The sequence below is a fragment of the Lepidothrix coronata genome, unplaced genomic scaffold, assembly GCF_001604755.1.
Source record: "Lepidothrix coronata isolate B3197 unplaced genomic scaffold, Lepidothrix_coronata-1.0 Scaffold57, whole genome shotgun sequence".
NCBI lineage: Eukaryota > Metazoa > Chordata > Aves > Passeriformes > Pipridae > Lepidothrix > Lepidothrix coronata.
This window is the reverse complement of record NW_016690237.1, coordinates 4,368,949-4,391,654: the sequence shown is the minus strand read 5'-3', so window position 1 is coordinate 4,391,654 and position 22,706 is coordinate 4,368,949. Positions and strand designations below refer to the sequence as shown.

The following is a 22,706-nucleotide window of genomic DNA, read 5'->3' as shown; positions in this document are numbered from 1 at the left end:
TGAGAGATGAATTTATTTAACCTGAGGGCAGCAAGAGAGGATTACGTATTTTAATCCCCTCCGTTTCCCTAATGACTGTACAGAGTGCTGACACTTGCTTGGCTTGGAGAAGATGACCTGTACACAGAAGTGATTAGTGTGTGAGGTGAATTTTTTTTTTTTAACACCTCCTGCTGAAAACCAAATGCTTTCTCACAAAACAAAGCACATTTTGCATGGCCCTCATATGAAATCAGAGTCACTGTCACTCAAGTGGGACATGCAGCTTATAAACTGGTCTCAGATTGTGAAATTTGGGACCTATCTTCTCAAGGGTGATGGTTTTCAATGCTCTTGCAAGTGAGATGACAACTACATGGAAAATGCATTTCGGTAAGAATTGTGGTTTAACATTTCAGCATAGCTAGGTACTTTGCTGCTGATCTTGAGATGTTAACTTCAGCTATCTAATTTTTAAAACATACTTGTCAGTTCGGTTTTCCGTGGGCATTTTTACATGATAGAAAAATGAATGTACAGATGAGGCAAAAAATTGCTGTAAATTATTAGGTGTTTATTTCGGAGAGGCAAACGAATTTTGGTATGTTTCCAAATAAAATGTGGGGGGGTTTCATTATTTATTTATTTTTTTCACTGTCATCATAATTTCATTTTTCTGCAACAGGTTTTTTTTTTTTTAAAGATAAGCCCTGAATAGGGATACCCTTTTGGGCTGAGTACTGTTGTCTTAATAAGCATATTTCCTGTACGAACATTTGCAATGAAAAGTTTACTTTCTTATCAGTCATCATTTCTTGAATTGAAAATCACTAAGAAAAGAATTTTTTTGGGGGGGTATTTAATCCAGAATTATGCACTTGAGGGGTAGATTATACAGGTGACCCCTAATTTTTAAACTACAGGTTTACTAAATTTCTGTGGGTATGGAAAAAGGTTGAAGAAAAAAACCCAATAATATCTCTTTAAGTTATTCCAGTGTAATTTAACCCATATCTCTAATTTCTCTATGAATGTAAATGTCATGTAAATGTGAAAACTATCAACTTCTTTAAAGAAGCTAACTTTGATTCTGGTATTAAACTATGCTATCTGCTTTGTTATTTTCTTCATGACACCAACAGAATGGGAATGTCCCACAGCATGGTTGCAGCCATGGCTTCCATATATTATTGTAAGGGGACAGCTGTTGTGGGACTGGAGTCAGCGTCTTGTGATGCTCTTCCACGGCTTTTCTTATTCTCCTCATCACAGTGTCAAACAAGGGCTCAGTGTCAGCTGACAGAGGATTTGCCTCAGAGGGATCTTGTGAGAGATTGAACAGCAGTGGAGGGTCATGATGGGTTACACCATCACCAAAACATGGGCAAATTCCTCTTCTGAAACAGGCTCCAGAGGCTTCTGGTTGGAATACTGGAGTAGCATAATGAGCTTTCCACACGGTGCCACCTGTCACAGAAGAAGTACATTTGAACATCTTAATGGCATTAGGAATTGGGAGGGGTGGGGGATGTGTCGTGAAAGTTTGGTTCACGTTTAAGTGATCTGCTATGTCATTCCTAGGGCAAGCTTATGTCACACATGGGGAAGGGGTCTTGTGGAAGCTGTCAGGATTAAGATGTTCTTTGTGGCTTATGGGAACACACTGGCTCTGGGTAAATGCAGGGCCCTATACAGTATGTGAATGGTTAGCCTAATATTTTGAATAGAGGGAGTCTGACACTTTTTTGTGTCCCTTTAAAAATCTACAAGCCTCTTGGGGAGGGAAAGTGGAGAATGCAGTCCCCAATTTCTCGCTGCAAGTACTTGTAGGTGGTTCTTCTGCTGCCTCTGTATATCTGAGTGAAGAAGTACACCTGGGCAGAATTTCATCACAGTTTATTTCCATGCTCATGTTCAAGCACACTTTTTAATAGGGTGGTAATTGCAGGCCAAGAAAACAGTAAAATCTGGAGTCTAGTTTTTAAGTTAACATGATGAAGGCAGGTAGTTTGGAGCTTTAGGGCTTGCACATCATCAGGCTCTTGTACTGGCCACAGGACAAGCACAGGTCTGTGACTTGCAATGAAAAAATGGCAAATGGCTTGGACTAAATCTGAATGCAGCTCATCAGCACACTTTACTTCCTCCTCCTTTTTCCCCTATTCCTCACCCCACATTTAGAATACAGTACACTGAATTCAGAGGCAATTCTGTGCCCAGCAAGAAGACAGCAATTAGGTACTATGTCTGAAAAAAGAAGACAAGAAGAAAGGGGACATCTAACACTTGGAGCCACTTCTCTAATCCAGTGAGCACAAATAGCTGATAACTGCATTGTCCCTACATGGAATTTTCTTTTTACTTCAATGGAATTAGCTGAACTTTCCTTCCTTTCTTCTCTTAAAGGTGTTCTTTAAAGCCTGCAGCTTTATTCTTTGGTGTCTGTCTTGTCACTACTACTAGAACACTATTTTGTTAATAAATAAAATTTTAAAACTTCTGAAAAGATGAGGGGAAACAAATAACAGATATTAAGGCTCAGGTAATATTTTACCTTAAAAGATCTAGTGGCTAGTTGGCTGTGTATCTATTTATTTTCACCCTGTGGTTTCCACATCCTGCTTAAGCTATGCTTCTGCACTTCTGTGGAGGGATGACATCTCAATGGTTCTGAAATGTTTTGGCATAATAATTCCGTAACATTTCTAAATGTTAGATATCTCCATTTCTGAAATGGTGAGAGAAAGGATGATGAAGGTTGATTGGGCTCACTTTCTGATGGCTTACTAAGGACAGACAGATACTCCTTAGGTCTGTTTGAGTGTGTGCTTTGCTGCTGGCTGGATGAGCTCCATGTCCTTCAGCTTATCCCTGTCTTGTAACTTAAAGAACATTTGTCTTGTGACAAATATGGAAGCATCCTCTTGGATATCAGGGTTCCCAGAGCATGGGATTTGGGTCTTATGTTTGTCAGTCAGGTAGCACAGATACTTGCTACAAGGAGTTAAATAAGCACTTTCTGGGACAGGCATTTTTTCTGAGTATCTGGCTTAGTTGGAGTGCTGTTGAGATATTGGCAAAATAACCATTTATTAGGTAAATATGAGATGGAGAGGCTTATCTACCTCTACATAGGAATTTATGTGATCAATGTTCAGAAAAAAACTAACTAGTCATTCTTTTCCATAAATAATTGGGCTGAATTCCTTATACACTGTATGAAAATTTGGAGTACTGAGTGTAGAGTGTCTGATGCTGCTAAATTTTAACATTCACTTTTCATGGCTGCAAATAATTACTGGAAATGCAGAGTGAGAGACAGCCAGGTCCTTGTTAGTTCACTTTGAAGGATACAGAGAGGCTGATTGTAATTAACCTGTGTTGGTGAGCTGAGCAGGCAATTGGTTTACAGAAGGATAAAAGAAAAAAAAAAGGTGGTAGAAATCAATGCTGATAAAAGCAGTGGGAGTTGCGCTCATCTCCAAGAGGCAAACAGCGTATGCAATTTTCTGATAGAATCAGAAGGTGCATGTGAATTTTAGGGCAACATGTTAATTTAATATGTCCAAGGGAAAGGAAACCTGCTGCTTCAGTACAAACATCTCTCAACCCCATCTGGTAACAATCAATCAGTTTAATGAGCAGAAAGAAATGTACTGTCACTAATAAGACTTATTGTGCTGGGGTAAAGGAAAGGACTCTTTTACTTATAAACAAAGGATTCTTCTGGCTTCAGTGAAGGGCTTAAAGGATGGATCCTGCCTGGGTGACATCAAAATACAATGGCTTCATATCTAGGCTGACCAACAGACAGATGTAAATGGACACTAAATAAATAATATTAGTGTGATTTACTTACAGATGAGCTAAAACTCTCTAAATAGTCTGTCAGCCCAGTCAGAAGAAATGGCAGTTGGAACAAAGAATCAAAACTTATATCTTGGTTGAAAGCTGAGCCACATATTTGATTAGCTAGTCTTTCATAGGCAGAACATTGCAATGTTTTCAGGACCCTTGCCATAAGCAGTTGAAGTTCAATGGGAAAAACTGTAGAAAGGCATGCATAGGAAATCTAGCTGTGCATGTAGCTTCATAGGAACATGAACTGCCACAAAATACATCTTGCCTCTGCATAAGTATGCGTAGCTACTTATGTAGAACTTATATAGCTTAGAAGAACTAGTGATGAAAGCTGGCTGAGGAGAATAGCAGTCCTTCAACTTGAAAAGCAGCTCTTCAAATGCATAGCTGGAGTGGAGTATGTATTTAGCCTTTCAGTAGGGAAATGGGGCATGACTCATCTAGCAGGAGTTTTCTCCAGGAGTCCGGCAGTCAGACACAGCTTTCTCTGCCCAGAAACTTTGTTTCCAGAAAAAAAATGTGTGTTAAAAGGAAACAGAGATCTCTAAGAATGGTGACTGATTTAGAGACATAGGAGATTTGAGTTTCTGACTGCTGTTCTGCTCTAAATAATGTGAACGGGTGACTGTGCTTGGGGTTAGATTGTAGAATCATAGGATTGTTTAGATTAAAAAAAGACCCTTAACATGATCATGTCCAGCACTGCCAAGTCCAACACTAACCCATGTCCACAAGTGCCACACCTACACGTCTTTTAAATACCTCTAGGGATGGTGACAAAAACACTTCCCTGGGTGGCCTGCTCCAATGCTTAACAAACCTTTTCATGAAGAAATTTTTTCTAATATCCAGTATAAACCTCCCCTGGAGCAACCTGAGGCCATTTCCTTTTGTCGGCTGACATTACTTGGGAGAAGAGACTGATGTGATGAAGCCTGGACCTACTGGTAGTTTTGGTGTGGGGCCAACTTGCCACCAGTCTGTCAGGTGAACTGATCTCTCGCATCTCCACTGGCAGCTCTAAGAGCTGTGCTCCCATAGTCAGTCTCTTAACACACTGGTCTGCTGTGTCCTGGGTGCGTGGGGAGGGAGGTTCAAATCGGCAGCCCTGAGGTTTCTGCCAGGCATGGGCCATGCCCCCGTGTGCTCAAACCTCCGGCCAGGATCACAGGGTGCGTGCTCCAGGTCATGAGCAGCTGCAGTGCTTTGGGAACGAAGCCACTGCGCTGGGGGGCTGACAGCCCTCCCTCTGCTCTCCCACAGCTGTAGGTGGCCTTTCATACGGGGCACCTCGAGATGCGAAAACGAAACACGAAGCAGCTGGCTGCGCCGAAGGGCCGGGAGGTTAGGTTTTATTTTATTTCGTTTTATTTTGCTGTTTAAAACCTCCCCGCTAAAGCGCTCTCCGCCGCCCAGCAGGCCGCGGCTGTGGCGGCCGGCGGTGCCGCGCTGCCCCCTGGCGGCGCGTTGTGTCCCCGGCCCGGCCCGTGCCCGGCACCCCCCGCTGCTCCCCGGAGCCCGCGGGGCCGGGCGGGGAGATAACCCCGGACCAAAACCGATCGCCGAAAGTGCTAGGTTATGGGCTTGGCTCAGCTAATCATAGAACCACGGGAACCTTTGGGTTGGAAGGGACATGAAAGATCGTCTAGTTCCAGTGTTGGGTTCTTGTTGAAAGTTCAGTAAAGCATTACAGCTGCAGTCAGCTTGTCTAATGCCACAGCTGAAAAACACGAAACAAATAAGATAGGACTAATAAAAAGAAACCAAATACCGCTTAGGATAAAGACCTTCAATGCACAGTTCCTTTTGCTTCAATCCTACACTGAAGTTGATCCCGCATGCTTATGCATCAAAAGTGATACAAACACTGCAACAAAATGGGGATTCTTGAAGCTATGCTTCCCAGGAAGCAAACCCCTTCATCTCAGGCAAGTCAGGACAGCTAACAATGAGGCCATTCTGCACTTTGCAGAAGAACTGAGAGTTTGAGACAATAAACTTACTCCAGATATATGTATGCATATTTTTACATGACACTCTCTTGGGAGCTAGAGATCATTACATGGTCTGTGATTTGCTGGAGGGGGATGTCGATACTCACTGTCCTTCTGGTGCCACCGCACTGCGTGCAGAAACACACCGCAGTAGTGAAACATGAACTCGTGCCCGGAGTGTCGAACTGACCCACGCAGCAGAGGCAGCAAAGTGCGCCCATCGATTACCCTGAGGGAGAGAACCGGAGTCACCAGACTGCTAAAGGATTTCAGTCTGCAGCTGGAGCACGAGCACCACTCACTCTATGTATGCAGCATTAGAATTTCAAGCGTCATCTCTCAACTAAGGTACTTTTTAGCTAATGAGCCCTGAGATTTTTAATTGTGTGAATGGGTGGAGATCAGGAATTAGCACTTACTAGCAGTTTTTGCAAATACAGCTAGTTTACACGTCCTGCCTGGGGAGATAAGTCACCACTGCTGTAATTTTCCTGGAAGTAGGTGATAAGCACAGGTTAATTTTGCTACCTGAAATGGAAGTCACTGAAGTAATTGACAGCTCTGTGAGCTTTAGGCTTTGTAGGAAAAAAAAAAAAAAAGCCACCTACTGAATTGTCTAAGAGTTGGTTAATTTACACACCACCAGTACTTTTTTTGCTTTTTGCTGAAATGACTTAGCCACCTACGCTTTCTTGTGTTCTTTAGAGGAGGCTAACATAGATACTAGAAGCTGTTTGCTATTAAGGAAGCTACTTCTTTGGTACCGGCAGAAAAATGCCGGTCATGTGCCATATGCTCCACCTTCCCTACTTGTGAATAATCAGGCTTCCTAGGCTTCCTGTCCTAGTACTCTAACAGGACCAACCACCTTTGTGAAAATCTGTGAATTTTTGATTTTAAAAAAGTAAAATTAAAAAGGGTGGCTTTGGTTGTGGGTTTTGTTTTGGTTTTTTGTTGGGTTTTTTTTTTACAGTCATCCTAGTGTCCCAAATCAACCAAATTGCCTTTTGGTGATTAGAGGACTGAGATAGCTAAATGACCTTTGATAAAAGATACTGGTTTTTCCTTTGCCTTTTCCATACAAGCAGACAAGACAGGGAAGGCTATGCAGAAAGTAAGTTAGAGAATTGCCTGGTTTAGAAACAATCAGAATTTAACCTGTGGCTGTCAGGATGCATGACTTAGTTTCTATCTAAATCAAGAAAGAGAAGCAAATATGGTTCATGAAGCCACCTCTGTACCTGTCCTGAGGCACTGCCCCTCCAGCTAAATGAACTACTGTAGGAAAAATGTCCATAAGGCTTGTAGGTTCATCAATAACTGTCCCTGCAGGCAACACTCCCGACCACTTAAATATTCCTGGAACACGGATTCCTCCTTCCCATCCTCCCATTCCTTTTCCACCTGTTAAAGAAGAGGAGGAAAGTTTAACAAAAAGATAAAAGAATAAGAGATACTAGATGTTCATTGTACATGTATAATAAAAGGTTTTAACATTTTTAGAATATTCACGTAACTTTAATGAGAGCACACTAAATCCTCTAGAACAGAAGTGACTACGTTGGAAATTCTGTTCTTCAAAAATAAGTCTTATTAACATCTTTATTTTACACTGCTTTCTTGGGTGGCACATATAATAACTCACTACTAAGCAGCATTTTTGGCAGAAGAGGAACAATTCCACCCTCTGATGCCTGAGAAGTCATTCTGACCCAGAGCTTAAGTTGAAAGTCATTTCAATTTAAGTATATGAGAATACTCTCCACATTCCCTAAAAACATGCCCAAGAAAAAAAATCTGTTAATAAAAATCAGTTAATAAAATAAATGAATTAATGAATTAATTAAATAATTAAGAGCAGAATCTGACTTGTCGATGGAATAGGGGTTGCAGCCCCACTTGGTGCCTGAGGAAGGGAAATTAGACAGGGCAAGCTTGATTGTCAGCTCACAATCAAAGACAGCAGGAACATTACAAAATTAATTGCAGTTCTGGAGGGCAGCAAGGGGAATTAGGATAATATTTGATTGCCCTCCAGGAGAATACAGTCCCAGGGAGGCTCTGAGGTGGTCCGAAATGGAAGAGTGTAGAACCCATGCATTAAATAGGGAAGTACTCTGAATATGCTGCAGTGACAAAGACTTTCCACCTGCATTTCTGTTGAAATTGTCTTGAGGTAATACAAAGAGTTTTTCTTAACTTGGTTTCTCTTGCATTCCTCCGGTCTTCTAAATTATTTTCTCCATGCAGTCTCTCTTACAAGTCAAAAAATTCATTGAATAGTATTTCAAAGTGAGAACCATTAACTAATTACAGATATAAGTTACAGATGTCAAGGATGGGAATATTAATGAAACAGTGTGGTTCAAAGTCAGAACTCCAAGGGAAGGATCCAGTTAGAAAACAAACAAAAATTGGAAAAGGATTGAGCTCAGGTACCTATATGACCTTTTCTCTGTTATTCCTCCTATCGACGGCAGAAATGACAAATTGTGGGTGGAAAGTGTTGTAGGAAAACTGGCGAACAAAGCTTGAAGGCAGCTGATTAGCTCAGCTAATAAATCAGCAGCTGAATGGTAGCTTACATTAGCCCCAGGCTTTGCAAAGTAATACTGTACCTTGATACAAAGGAGGTGTGCTAATAGTTACAACTGAGAGGCAAGGTTCCCAGAGCTTGGATTTAAAGGCTGACAAGGTGTCATGATGGAAAACAGACAGGGCAAGTCCGACTGCTTCTGCAATAATCTTTGTGCTATGTAAAATAGTGGTATCTCATGCTTTGTCAATCAGCAGAAGCTCTTCTCATTATTTGGATGTGTGTCTTATTTGTCTTCTTGTTTTCAATATGCTGTTTCAAATAGCAGCAGTGAGTTTTACAGATATTTATTAATTAAACTGTATTTTTTAATCTTGCTAGTTAGTTTCAGTGGGATGTCCCCTGTTCTGCCATGTGTGGACATAAATGGGAATGCTTTTCTGTTATTGATATCTAAACTGATATTGTATCTTCTTTTGCCTTCTCTCTAAGCAGGCATGATTTCATCACTGTCCTCTCATACTGAAATCTCTAATGACATTTACCTTTCCTGTCTGGCCTCTCCTGTTACTAATATACTTGTGTTCAGCTGGTAGAAGTGAATTCATTAGGTTAGATTCTAAGCTATTCAAATGTGTCTGTTGGCCTTTTTGCAACTGTTACTGGTATGGAAACTTCATATCAAGAAATAAAGGCTCATTTTGCATTTGGGACTGTTCCTAGATGGATCCCAGCTGTATCAAACATTGCTTGTGTGGCCCATCAAGTAACTTGCTACTAGACAGTGTGCATTGTCATGCTGAGCAAGGTCAAGGTGCACACAACTCTTCTTCCATAGGGAAATAAGTGAGGGGTACAGTTTTCAGACTTCATTATACAGTAAGTGCCAACCTGTGCAAGCTGTCACAGTAGCTTTTCAAGGCTTAACAGTCTGGAGGGGGCACATGCAAGATTTACCATAGATCTTCATTTCAGATCTATAATCCAAGATTGTAATACCAGCATATAGTTTATTAAATTTAATCTGTCTGAATGTATTTTAATCTATCATTTTCTTTTTAAGAGGAAGTCTTATGCATGTACACACTAGCAAAATTTTACCTTTATAGATCCCATTCCATCCACCCAACTGAGAATTTCTTCTGCGAGCCTCTAAGGATCCTCCATGATCAGATGCAAAATAAATTAATGTGGTATTCTTCAAGCTTTCTTTGTCAATAACATTCAGAAGCCTTCCTATAAACAAACCATAGCATCATAATTACATCAGGAGATGCACTCAGATTTTCTAGGTCTTGACTCAAAATTCAGTGAAGACTGAATCTTTCCATTTACCTGAATGAGTTCTGTTATTATCTACCACATTCAATGCGAAGAGACCTCAATAAATAAGAGAGATGGGCAACCACCAATAGTATGAAGTTTAACAGTGGAAAGTGCCAGATTCTGCACGTGGGATGGGGCAACCCTGGTTGTGTGTATAGACTAGGGAATGAGAAGCTGGAGCAAAGTGCTGCAGAAAGAGACCTGGGGGTCCTGGTCAGTCGCAAGGTGAATGAGAGTCAGCAGTGCCCTGGCAGCCAGGAGGGCCAACCATGTCCGAGGGGGCATCAGGCAGAGCATCACCAGCTGGTCGAGGGAGGGGATTGTCCTGCTGTGCTCTGCACTGGGACGGCCTCACCTTGAATATTGTGTGCAGTTTTGGGCACCACATTATAAGAAAGATATTAAACTATTAGAGAGTGTCCAAAGAAGGGCAGTGAAGATAATGAAGCCATGTGAAGAGCAGCTGAGGTCACTTGGTCTGTTCAGCCTGGAGAAGAGGAGACTGAGGGGAGACCTCATTGCAGTCTTCAGCCTTCTTACAAGGGGAAGGCGGAGGGGCAAGTACCAATCTGTTCACTCTTGTGACCAGTGACAGAACTCGAGGAAACGGTATGAAGCAGAGTCAGGGGAGGTTTAGGTTAGACATCAGGAAAACGTTTTTCAACCAGAGGGTGGTTGGGCACTGGAACTCCCCAAGGGACTGGTTACAGCACCAAGCCTGTCTGAGTTCAAAAACTATTTGGACAATGCTCTCAGGCACGCAGTGTGATTCTTGGGGTGTCCTATGCAGGGCCAGGAGTTGAAGTCGGTGATTCTGATGGGTCCCTTCCAACTCAGAATATTCTATAATTCTATGAAATAATAATAGCCCAACAAAAAGCAGATGAATGCTTATAAAATTTGTTTATAGTGTCTATAAAAACAGGAAAATAAAAATTACCACCAACTGGAAAATAATTTAAATGATTGACCCTTTTATTCAAACTACTCAGAATACTCAGTCAACTCTATTCTGTAAATTCTCTGAGTCAAGGAATATGCCTCAAACATCTTGAAAAGCTTAAATAATAGTGCTGTCTTGATTAGTAGCCATAATAAACTGCCGTGTCTCACCAGGAACTGAGCAGGGACTCTGAGACCAGGCTACATACTATCAACCAAAATCATCTCCTGATAGCAGTGATAAAAACCTTGTGGACTGTAATTCAAACCTAATTTAATAAGGAATGGTTTTGTACTGATAACATCAAATGTTTATACAGAATGTGATTTATCTTAGATTGGTTGTCTTCATCAGCTTCTGCATCAAGTATATTTGCCAAGAACAGCTTCCATAGCTATAGAAGCAGCAGCAAAAGGTGAACTGCACGAGGAAAAAGCATAATGTAATATTTAGCATCAGCACCCCTTACATCTTCTAAGACCAGACAGAGATGGAGAAATGTCATAATTTTGATTAACAGCACGATCAAGGACATATTTGATTATATGTCTGCATTTAACACTTCAGCACAGGAGTGTGTCAATTAAAAAAGATAAAGAACAAATCCTTACAGAGAAAGTTTAAGCTTTCATCTTAAGAAAGAAAAAAAAGAAGTGTGGTTATGGTATGGCAATCTTTGAAACCAACTGTGTATCCGAGGCATGATTTTTACATGTGCAAAAAGGGAGTCCGGTGATCACTCCTTTAAGTTCTTTTCCACATTCAAATAAATGAAGAATTTTCTTCAAGACCAACACTTACCCACCATCCAATCCATCTCCTCTACATTATCTCCATACAGGCCATGCCTGCTTCTTCCTTGAAACTTCTCTGTGGTAGTGAGAGGGGTATGAACATGTAAAAGGGAAACGAAGAGAAGAAATGGTCTATGCTTGTTTCTGAAATAAAAGAAAACAAGGGTCATTTCTCTTCAAACTGTCACTCAAAGCAAAATATAACAGTGGTATTGTACTTACTATCTCAATAAATATTATTATTGTGATCTAAACAAATTTTTTTTTTATTTTGATATCTTTTTGCTTTTGAGGTTTTGGGAGACAGAGGGGTTTAACACACTCTCAAGGATGTTTGTTCTGTATTAAGATCAAAACAGTAATGAGCCCTTTCTTTTTCATGTTCCAAATTAGACATGCTAGAACATTAAATAAGCAACTAGGAAAAGTTGTAGCCGAAAGACTGACACAATCTCAGAGGCAAGGAGAATAGGACTTGCTTGCCTAAACTTAAACATGGATGTATGTCACTGAACATTTGAAGCATCCTCGTGGAAGAGGCAGATATGACACTGTAACCACAGTGAAACCATGATCCCTTAAACATCAGGCCAGGTAGGATATCCTAGGAACCTAAGATTACCTATACTCAAAGTTTTACAGAAGGAATATATTTTACCTCCAATTTCCTTGAGAAAACAAACACACAACCCCAAAACCCTGACAGAAAGAGTATAGTCTTTTTCAAGGATATTCCCAGACTTAACACATGAATAATTTAAACACTTAGTGGTTTGTTCAATTCCAATTGAGGTTACTGGTAGAAATGAAGGACACTTGTCAGAAAAAAACCCAAACACGAAACTAAACAAAACTCACTATCACTCTTCTGCTTGTAAAATATTAACTTCATATGACACTTTCTATAACAGTCCATTTACCAGTCTAAGACCATTTTTCTGTTCCTACTGACAGAGGGCACAGTCCTTGGCCAGGACCCCTTTGTCTCAGCTGAACAAAACATAAACACCAGAATAATCATCTTCCTTTTCCCAAGGAACTGACCAGCGATGTTGCCAAGGTTTAGGAATGGTGCTTTCCAGTTTAGTGCTCCCACTGAGACTCTCCAAACCACACTGCTGCTTGCCTGCTTTCCCCCCTTTCTCTCCCCCCTGCAGCAGGCTGGAGAGGAGAATTGGAGGCACAAAAGGTAAAGGTCACAGGCTGAGATAAGAACAGTTTACCGGAAACAGCAATGAGATCATGAAATGAACAGTAACAGCAACAATATTAGTAACAAAAGTGTAGAAGAGAGACAAACAAGTGATTCACATGCAAAACGCTCAGAACTGGAGTTACCGGACCACTCCCTCTGCCATGCTTACTTGACCGGGAGAGAGGTATAGAATAAACTCCGTATCCCTTTGTAGCCCCCAAAGGGTGCTGCAAAAATTAACCCTCTCCTCATCAGAACCAGGACAGATGTATAAGACAAAAGACAGCAGCTGGATGCTGACAGGTAGGAAAATGCCAGAAATTAACAAATTACTGGCCAGCATTAGGATGGAGAGTTCAGCATGCCAGCTACCTAACCTAGTGTTATAGGACACAATAATGACATTATTGTTAAAACCCCTTAAAATGTGATACAATTTTTGTTGATTACCTTTTAATGAATGTAACTGCCTCTTTCAGTATATTAAAAGCAGTTCTGTTTAGGTTCATAGGTTGTTCAGTGATATCATGGTTTCTCATCAGGATACAGTTCCAGTACTTGGTGAAACCATAGCTGGAGAACCAGGAGAGGAAGTGAAGGAGACCACAGATGGCCAGACAGATGATTATTTTCCATTTTACTGGGAAAAAATTGGCAAGTTTTCCAATCACAAGAGTAAATACTGCAAGGGTGATCATCTGTGTGTAAAGCCAATACTTATCTTGCAAAGACTTGGCCAGTTCAGGGTCGTCTGTGCCTTGACACTCATTCAAAAGGGTAAAAGGCATGCCATAAAAATAGTCAAAGCCATGATTTAAAGGATGGTGGCAGTGATCACGGCGGGTTTTGCAGTTCACACCCATATGCCACTTCCCTGAAAATATAAAATAAAGATCTTAAATCCAACATCATGACTCCTGGGTGTGCTTGCCTGTATTTCTAAGGGGTTGGCTGTAACCCTCAGTTAAGGTGCAGCTGAGGGAGGAGCTGGTGTGGAATGGGGATAGATTCAAGGAGCGACAATGCATTGGCAGTTTATCTGTCTAGAACAGCTGCTTCTCCTCGTCTATCAGTTTAAATTCCATGTAGGGCAATGGCCCAGCTTAGACATATCCTTGAATAAGAACAAATAAGGTTGCAATAGTTGGTGCTTCTTATTTTTCACATGATGAAGTAGCCATGCATTAACAGGTAACATGGTGGGGAGAAACTGAAGACATCCTTGTGTCAAAAGAAACAGCTAAGTGCAAAAATATGAAATATTTTACACAAAATTTCTGTCTGACCTTCATAATCTTGGAACAAATTTCAGGAAGAAGATGTATGTATTGGCTCTGTGTGGCCATACTCATCCTAAAATGAGTAGCAGAAATAGGCCATTCCAATTATCCAGTACAATTGGATATATCAGAATATGTAATACAGTGATAATGAACCTTAATTAAGTCATATTACAGAGCAGTGTAATTATCCTGACATTGAAGGACAGACAGTCTATAACCATGGGCTTAGGAGCTATTACCTAGACAAATAACTTCTGAGAACTGCTGACCAGTCCTGCACTTGTGTACATGAATGTAGTTTACAGTGTAAGCTATATCAGACTGCAGTGAGCAGGGTGTGAAGTCAGTACATCACTGAGACTTGCTTCAATTTAGGAACTAAATGACACCTCAGTGTGCAGAGCTGAGCAGAGATGTGAAAAGCACAGTAATTACAACTAAGCACAACACACCTTTGACTTCATCAAAAGGAGTTTAAAAAAGAGAGATGGTTGAAACACACAGCCTTTAATCGCTCTTCAGTCAAAATTAGCAAAGACTTAACAGGATTTTCTTTTTTCAGACATGTATTTTGAGCCAAGGCCCACTGAAGTAAATGGGATTCTTTGAGCTTTTTTTTGTAAGGGTTTCCTTTTGCAGAAATAAAGGGACTTTTAGCATCCTAACTGTGATAATAAGCAGGATGCTTAAATAAAAGAAAATCTTGCCACCAGGTATCACAGAATGGGTAAGGTTGAAAGGGACCACAGTGGGTCATCTGGTCCGACCTCCCTGCTCAAGGAGGGCTGTCCTGGCACATTGCGCAGGATTATGTCCAGACAGTTCTTAAATATCTCCAGTGAGGGTAGGTCCACAGCCTCTCTGGGAAATCTATTCCAGTGAACAGTCACCCTCACACTAAAGAAGTTCTTCTTATTTTCAAGTGGAACTTCCTGTGCACCTTTTTCTGCCCATTGCCTCTTGTCTGACTGCTTGGCACCACTGAGTAGAGCCTGGATCCTTCCTCTTGACACCGTCCCTTCAGATACTTCTACATGTTGATGAGGTCCTCTCTCAGTTGAACAGGCCCAGCTATCTCAGCCTTTCCTCATAAGACAAATGCTTCAGTCCCCTAATTATCTTCATTACTGATGAATAAGTCAAACAATACTGGGCCCAGTATTGACCCTTGGGGACAGCACTAGTGACAGGCCTCTAACTACACCCTGTGACACTGATTACAACCCTCCAGGATCTACTGTTCAGCCAGTTCTCAATCCATCTCACTGTCCACTCATCCAATCCATGCTGAGTTTGCCTATGAGGATGTTATGAGAGACAGTGTCAAAAACCTTGCTGAAGTCAATATAATTAAGACTACTGTGCTGAAGTTGATACAATTAAGACTACTGGTGTCTCAGTACCAACCAGCAGACAATATTTTTCTGCTCTAATAGATCAGTAAAAATCTCTGTTGTTTCATTCTAAAGCAGTCTGGACTGGGCAAACAAGATTTTTTCCTTTGAATTTACTTCCATTTGCACTGTGAATTTATATATTCCATATATTCTCATTTTGGATCTATCAGATATGCTTTACTGACACTGGGACTTGTGGATAGCATTCTAAAAACCCTGCTGATTTTGAAAGTTGTGCATACAAGAAAATCTAGTTTAACTGATCCTAGACATTTTGCAAAAAAGAAATGTATGTACAGAATCAGGCTAATTTGAATAATAAGCAATTAAAAAGTGACAAGTTGCTCTGTCTCATACCTACAAGTGCTGTAGAATAACCTTGCTGCTGCAGTATTCTGGCAAAAGTAGTTTCATTTGGTGGAAGCCCTCCAGAACACCCGTTCCAAAAGAGGACCTGCTGTTGAGTGCTGGAGGCCATGCCTACAGAGGAATAATAGTCTTTAAAATAAAACAAGCCAGATTTCAGATTTTCAGTCTGCTCAGAATGTGCTTTCTAATGAATGGGACTCAGTTGTCTAAGCCTAGTGCCTTTTTATAAACCACTTAGTACGACGTGGGATATTCTGATCGGCCTCCAGAATTATGGCTCTTCCAAGTCCCGTGTCATTATATGCTACTCCAATGCAGATGCCTCAGCTGTGCTGGGGTGTCTACAAGTGGCAGGAAGACGGCTATGTTTGGACATTAGGCAACGTCTTACAATCAAAGTTCTATCAAAATATAATGTTAAAAAAAAAGAAAATAAGTTTTTTATAGAACAAAAGGTTCACAGAGTCAGGGGGACACACTTCTGAAATGCACAGTTCACGATTACATTTCTCCTTAAGCAAATCAGCATCACATCAGAGGTGCTGCACGGATTACTATTGCCTTATGCGGTGGTTGAAGTTTTCTGTCATAAATTTACATGGCTGAAGTAAACTGGTTTTAAAACATAATAACTGAGAACTATTCCACAGTCTGACGCATTTCACTGTGAAAAAAATTGCCAGGATATTAAAAATATTACATTTATTATAATCTTAATACCACTAAACAGGAAGCATTTGCATAATTTTCTTCTTCATTTTTCTGTCTGTAGGTGCTTTGTGCTGTTTAGATTTTTATCCATTTAGCCACATTAAATGTGCTTTATGTGGGCATTTTCCCATAGAAATCAATCATTACTCATCTCTATTTTTTCCCATCTCACTGAAACTCCAAATCCCAAGATTAACTAGTCTTTAAAATTGTTTGTTTAAGGGGATTTTTAATATCAACACTGACTAGACTAACTACATCAAACCATTAGAGAGCGGCCCAACCTGATCTGATGGGGTATCTGCCAGTCAGGAAAGCAGCTCTGCTTGGAGTACAGACAGCAGCTGCAGCAATGTGCTGATTAAGTCTCACTCCTTCCTTTGCCAAGCCATCAATGTTAGGAGTCCTAAAGAGAAAAATCCCATCTATGATAAAAACATATTACACAGAAGTTCATGGCATCCCACTCCTCTTAGTTTTGTGGAGAACATCACCATCAAATTTACAAAAATCTGTTTACCTACAGCTCAACTAGAAAAGTTCTGTGTTATATATATTTTTGAGACACCTTGACTCCTTAGAAATTAGTTTTCCATGGATACGTATGTTTTTATTAATAACTAAGAAAAAGGGAGAGGGGGAGGAAGAGAAGGTATTTCAGGTCTGTCTCATATCAAAATCTCATGCAGCATAGGGAAAAAGAGTCTGTTAATAGATACAGGAAAACACAATATCCAAGACTATAACAGGCTAGAGCAAAGATAGGATATCTCTACAATCATTCTCTCAATCAATCTACATACAGATTGATAACTGCACTAGGGATAAATATATTACATAGTCTAAGCTGTCTAAATGCCTAGTCTAAGCTGTCCTAAAATGTCTACTGAAGTTGTTAACTGATATTAAATTCTAATCTCAGTTCTTCATCTCCCTGGAGTTGTGGAAATTTGTACGTTATGCACATGCCTGACAAGTACACTGCACAGGCATAATTGCAAAATTTTTAAGTCCAAGAAAGTTTCTCAAGCATGCCTGTATAATTTTGACTGGAGTAGAAATTACTGTAGAGCAACTATTTTGTACGTAGGTTGAAAAGAAGTGTATCTAATCAGTTAATACTGAATTTTTTAATACTGTCATCAGTGCTTTTTTTACTTAACTTCACCAGGAAGGGATAATTTATTTCATACCTTATTGTATCATTGCCATAGCAACCCACATCTCCAATACCAAGATCATCAGCCAGTATCAGCAAGAAATTAGGTTTTGAAGGACTTGATACACAGGTTCTTGGAAACAAGCATAAAATTAGCCAAATGTTTAAATAGCTCCTAAAAGTAAAAGTAAAGAGGTAATATTACAAAAAACAACTTTAGGCTTTACAACGGACTTCAAACTATTATTCTTAAAGTTTTATGGGGACTCAGTATAGTCAAACAGCAACCAAATACTGCCAGTAGATGGAGCTCCTGAATATTTAAAAAAGTCCTTGAGCTTTCTATTATCAGTGATTTTTTAAATTATTATGATTTTTATATTATTGAGTTATTTATTATTGTTATTTATTCGCACAGAAATTTTGTGTCTGCATTTCTTTATCGACATATACACTGATCTCAGCAGATGTCCCCAGTAGATTGAGTGGTTGGATACTCGCAAGTGTCCTGAGGCACTCCTTGCACAGGGGTGTGGGATGGTCCTGTTAAGGCTCCTGGAATGAGTGGGACAGGAGCATGAAGGTAACTGGTGTGAAGTCACGCTGGTCATTATGGCAGTGGCTTGACTATTGCATCTACTGCACCCATTCCTACATACAGTGTTTGAAAAGTGCTCCTTAAGCCATGGGACCATCTGCAAAATCAAGGTGCAGCAACAAGCTTAAACTTGATTATCTTCCTAAGATATATCCCTAAGAATATCTCCATACATGTTTTAGTTGCTCAAGGTGTTTGCAGTCAGAAGCTTACAGATACCCATATGCTAAAATATATCTTCTGAGTTCATTAATAGATACTACAATGTGTTAAATGTGTAGTAAGTACTAGTACTAATACATAGTAAGTACAGTAAGTCCTATACTACATATTATACATACTCCTAAAACTCTGTGTCTTATAAAAGTAGGGTAAAAGGTCTTGAAATACCAATAAATCCAAACCTGTATTAGCTACTCTTAGATCCTCAATGAGTTGTGGCAGGAGTGACAGGGAGAAAGTAGAGATTTGTTTACATTTTCTTAAGAACAACACCTAAAACCAAGAAAGACTCTCAGTGAATGTTTTTCTTACCATTGTTTTCCCTGATAAACTTCATAGTTTTCCCTTGTATGAAACAGGTCCATAATTGGTCATATGAATTCTGGTGAAAAAGCAAAAAAAAATCAGAGCCCAGCAGTTCCAGTGATCTTGCACGCAGTTCCTCAAGATCGAACCTGTTTCCAACTTCTGATAACTCCAGAAGGACTTGTGGGAATTTGGAAAGAAGGCTAAATGTTAATGACTTTAAAAAAGTGCCAAAGGTGCCTATTACGCAATACACACACAGAAATGTTGGTGTTCACTGAAAGGAAGGTTTTCACCATTTTACAAATGAGGTAGTGGTAAGTAAAACTAGTATCTCACTTTCTACTTAACCTCAGATCAACTTTAAGGAAAATAATCTAACCTTTACTGTAAGATTAGAAAATACAAAAAATACATCAAATAAAAGCCATCCTGGAAACTAATATTTGCAGTGTAATTCTTAGAGAAGGGACTGTAATGTTTTCATGTTTAGATGCCATCTAGTACATTCCAAGAGGTGTTTATCTCTGAATGTTACTAAAAACTATCTGTAAACATAAATGTCTTTATTTCCTTAAAGAACTCCAAAGCTTAATGCCATTTATAAATTTAATTTGCTGGGTTTTCTACCTGCCAACTCTATGAACTCAACCTTTAAAAATCTAGAAATAATCATTCGGTTTCTAAATATTTATTTTTGTCTCACAAGGCAAACTTTATGAGTGGAAGTGATTTTCTATGCTTGCTGAAAGAGAGAGCACACTCTTTTTCTCTTTGGAAAAAGAATGGCTTGGAAAATGCGCTCCTTTTCCTTGTGAATGGCCTAAGGGATTTTCAGAAAACATTGCACTGGAATTGTGCAAACAGTCATGCAGAAGTACATGGTAAACTGGCTCCACTGAGGACTGGCACATGCTTGCCTTCGTGGTGTACATTGTGCTAAATTAGATATGCTATTCATTCCCTCATTGTGAAAAGGGATAGAAAAATCTGAAATATCCTATCCATGCAAAATCCCTGCTTTTCAACCCTTCTTTCCGTTTCAAAACAGAACAAGAACAAAGGTGTCATCAGCTGTATTAAGGAACAGATTGAAAGTAATTATAATATTTACTTTCTATAACAACTCAAAACCCATTTGTAAACAAACAGTCACTTCTAAACACAGAGAACTGAAAAGTTTCATCTGGACTAATGAAAGACTTGTGGGTTTTTTTTCCTCCAAAAATCAGCAGGAAAATATAGTATTTTCTGAGAATGTTTTTTCTGCCCTTTTAGTATATAACAGTGTTCTTGAATGTCTAAGGAATACTAAACTGGCCAGACCAGAGTATAATCCTCCCTGTACATTTCAAAGGATGAACCATAAGATTAAAAAATTGCAGATATTATTATTTTGACCAGGAAAACAGTATTAAAAGAGTCAGAACCTGGGGTCCATTGATGATTTGTCCAAGTAACATCTAGATGCTTGTTTGGCTATGGCTGAGACAATATGGGAAATAAAAAACCAAAACCAAAAACAATACCACCACCAAAAAATACAAAAGCTCCCAAAAACCCCCAAAAAACCCCAAAGAAAACCCCAAAGAAAACCACAAACCCACCAAAAGAAAAAACCCCAAGCAAACAACAACCCTCCCCCCAACAATAAAACAAACAAACACAGAAACAAACAGAAAAATGTCAAGAAAAACCCAACAAACTTGATTGCTGTCAGTTACAGAATTTTCTGTAGCGTTGATGTTTCCCTTTGCTGTTGGCAAGATCTTGAAAGACACTACTGACAGTTCATCTTCCCTGCCCAGTGGCTGTCAGAGATTAATGGAGAAGCAGCAAGACCTCTCTGACCCAATGCAGTGACCGTTTGAAGCAAGACTGTACTGCGGATGCAGATGCCTGAAGCCCAATATTGTGCTTTGAAAAGCAAAGGACTAATTACTAGGATCTCAAATCTTTTTGAGATGACAGCGTAGTGGTGTTTCATTATCACAGCCTGACTGCAGTTCCCCTGAAACCCCGATGAACTGTGGTCCTACAGGACAGAGCTGGGGTGATGATCAGGCAAGTGCATGACGGCATTAACCTGTGAGAATAAAGAACGAGCGATGGCTCTGGTCATCATCTATAATGGTGATATCTTTAAGATCCTTTAACAATTGTGGCAGAGCTCTGCCTTTCCAGCAACTGTTAGACAGCATTGCATTTAAAGAGCTTGTGGTACATGATTAAGCTAAAACTATTGCAATGAAAATGTTCTCAGTCTATAGCAAGCAGTGGAGGATCATCATACCCCTTGTGAGCTGTAGTGGAGCAAAAGAACCAGACAGATCTGAAAATTTAAGAAATCCCTTGAGTTCCCAGGGAGTTGATAAGGTTTCAAAGCTGCTACAATAGCTCTGCTGCTGTACACATTCTCCCCCAGGTTCTTGCACCATAGCCAGCTGGTCACAGCACGCGTGTCAGTATTCAGACAGAGACTTTGTACAGCCCCTCAGGAAAACTGTGAACTTCGAACCAGGGAGGTGCACTGGTGGTATTAAAAAGATACTTTGATCTAATACCATTGGCTGTGGCACCATCTGATTTACTGCAAGCCATTTTAGGAGCATTACTCTTACTGAAGGAGTAGAAGTACCACACATTAAACAACCCCCACAATTTAAATATGTGTATTCACATTTCTCTGTTAGGTTCTGATTCCTTCTGAAAATAGAGCTCTTACTGACAGTGCTAACATGTGATGAAGCCGGTACTGGGCTCTAGTTTTCCTTAGCTGTTAAATGAAAAAGCAACAGATTCATAAAACTAACAGCAGCCGCTAGAAATCAGAAATTTCTTAGAGAAATCCAAGAATGTGTCAGATAGTAATTCCCTCTGTAAGCCAGTAAGCCATGACAAATGATCATCAGGACTAATAAAAAAGGCCAACACCTTTTTACATGTGGAAAACAAACAAACCCTTGTCTCAGTTACTCTTTTTGTTCCAAAATCCCTCTTGTTCCTTGGTGTGCCGAGCAGTCCTGATCCTGTAAGAAGTGAGTGGGCAAAAGTGGACTGGGACTTGCTCCTTTTCCTCTTGCTCTCCCTTCCCCCCGCCTCCAGCATGGACACCACCTGGGATCCCTGCCAGCAACAGTCAGCAAACTGGAACTGCTGTGCAGATTTGACATGAATTCCAGGCAGAGTACAAAGTCCTTATTCTTGAAATACTGGCATAACATGGCTACTGCCTTTTCTAGATTTCCTATCCAGTTTATTTTGCACATATTTGTATAAAATCTCTCACTGCTCTATTTCAGTGCTTTAAAAGAGATGCAATGAATAATAGCAAGAGATGCTATAAAGGGTTTTGGTTCTCCCACACAGCCTTTTCAGCCTTTGAGACGGGATAAAAGGATTGTCCTCCCTCTTTTCTTCTATCATGTTGTCTTTTTGTTTTTGTTGCATTTTCCAGAAAGGTAGACATACCTAAATTTTGTTTGCTTTCCCTACACCACAAAACTGAACATCTAGTCTCCACCCCCCTTCTTTCAGATTCTGACTCTGTTGTAATACATTTTACAGTTCAAAAGGTCTTTAGCAACTACATGGTTGAGCTCCTTCTATTTGCTGACATTTCTGTTCTCCAAGTTACTTGAATACAGTGACCTGCTGAATTTAAGACTGTGTTCTAGAGAAGTCAGTAGGAGCCAGTGAGGTGGAAAGTTGAAGCAGCTTAAACTATCAGATTCATATAAGCCCGTGGCAGGGATAACCCAGGCTGGAGATTTTTTATTTGTTGACCTCCTTGCACTTACAAAAATAACTGAATGTAGTATAAGTTGTCACATGGGGCTACTTTTACTTGCTTTGGGAAAGGTGGATCTTTGAACACTGTCAATAACATAAGCATTAATTTTCACCTGGCTTTGGTCCAAATTATGACTAAACTTTTTTTTCAGTCTTTCTAGACATTTACGTCGTTCTCAGCATGTGCTCACTACTGAAGATGTGCCCATGTTGGTGCTGGCATGACTTAAAAATCCAAACT

General features: G+C 40.0%; 1 protein-coding gene across 14 annotated transcripts; it reads right to left on the bottom strand.

Moving 5' to 3' along the window:
- Nucleotides 1-835: 835 nt before the first annotated feature.
- Nucleotides 836-21,768, bottom strand: LOC108498224 (arylsulfatase D-like). Of its 14 annotated transcripts, none has more exons than XM_017816660.1 (12): nt 21,635-21,748; nt 18,680-18,749; nt 18,049-18,102; nt 17,582-17,722; nt 16,673-16,794; nt 15,666-15,788; nt 13,079-13,502; nt 11,441-11,577; nt 9,472-9,606; nt 7,076-7,238; nt 5,942-6,063; nt 836-1,446 (listed from the first exon to the last, which is right to left on the bottom strand). In XM_017816660.1, the coding sequence occupies exons 2-12, from the start codon at nt 18,730-18,732 to the stop codon at nt 1,076-1,078; spliced, it is 1,845 nt and encodes a 614-aa protein (XP_017672149.1). In that variant the 5' UTR covers nt 18,733-18,749; nt 21,635-21,748; the 3' UTR covers nt 836-1,075. The 14 variants fall into 14 exon arrangements, with proteins under 14 accessions (XP_017672149.1, XP_017672152.1, XP_017672154.1 ...); XM_017816663.1 differs by having other exon boundaries at nt 21,608-21,702; XM_017816665.1 differs by having other exon boundaries at nt 21,650-21,699.
- Nucleotides 21,769-22,706: the final 938 nt, after the last annotated feature.

Bases quoted from the DNA above. Each gene is read 5' to 3' on its own strand.
- LOC108498224 (XM_017816659.1), bottom strand. The intron at 13,503-15,665 runs GTATGAGACAGA...TTATATTTTCAG, and splicing joins TTATTCTACAGCACTTGTAG to GGAAGTGGCATATGGGTGTG. The intron at 9,607-11,440 runs GTAAGTGTTGGT...GTTTGTTTATAG, and splicing joins GGAGATGGATTGGATGGTGG to GAAGGCTTCTGAATGTTATT.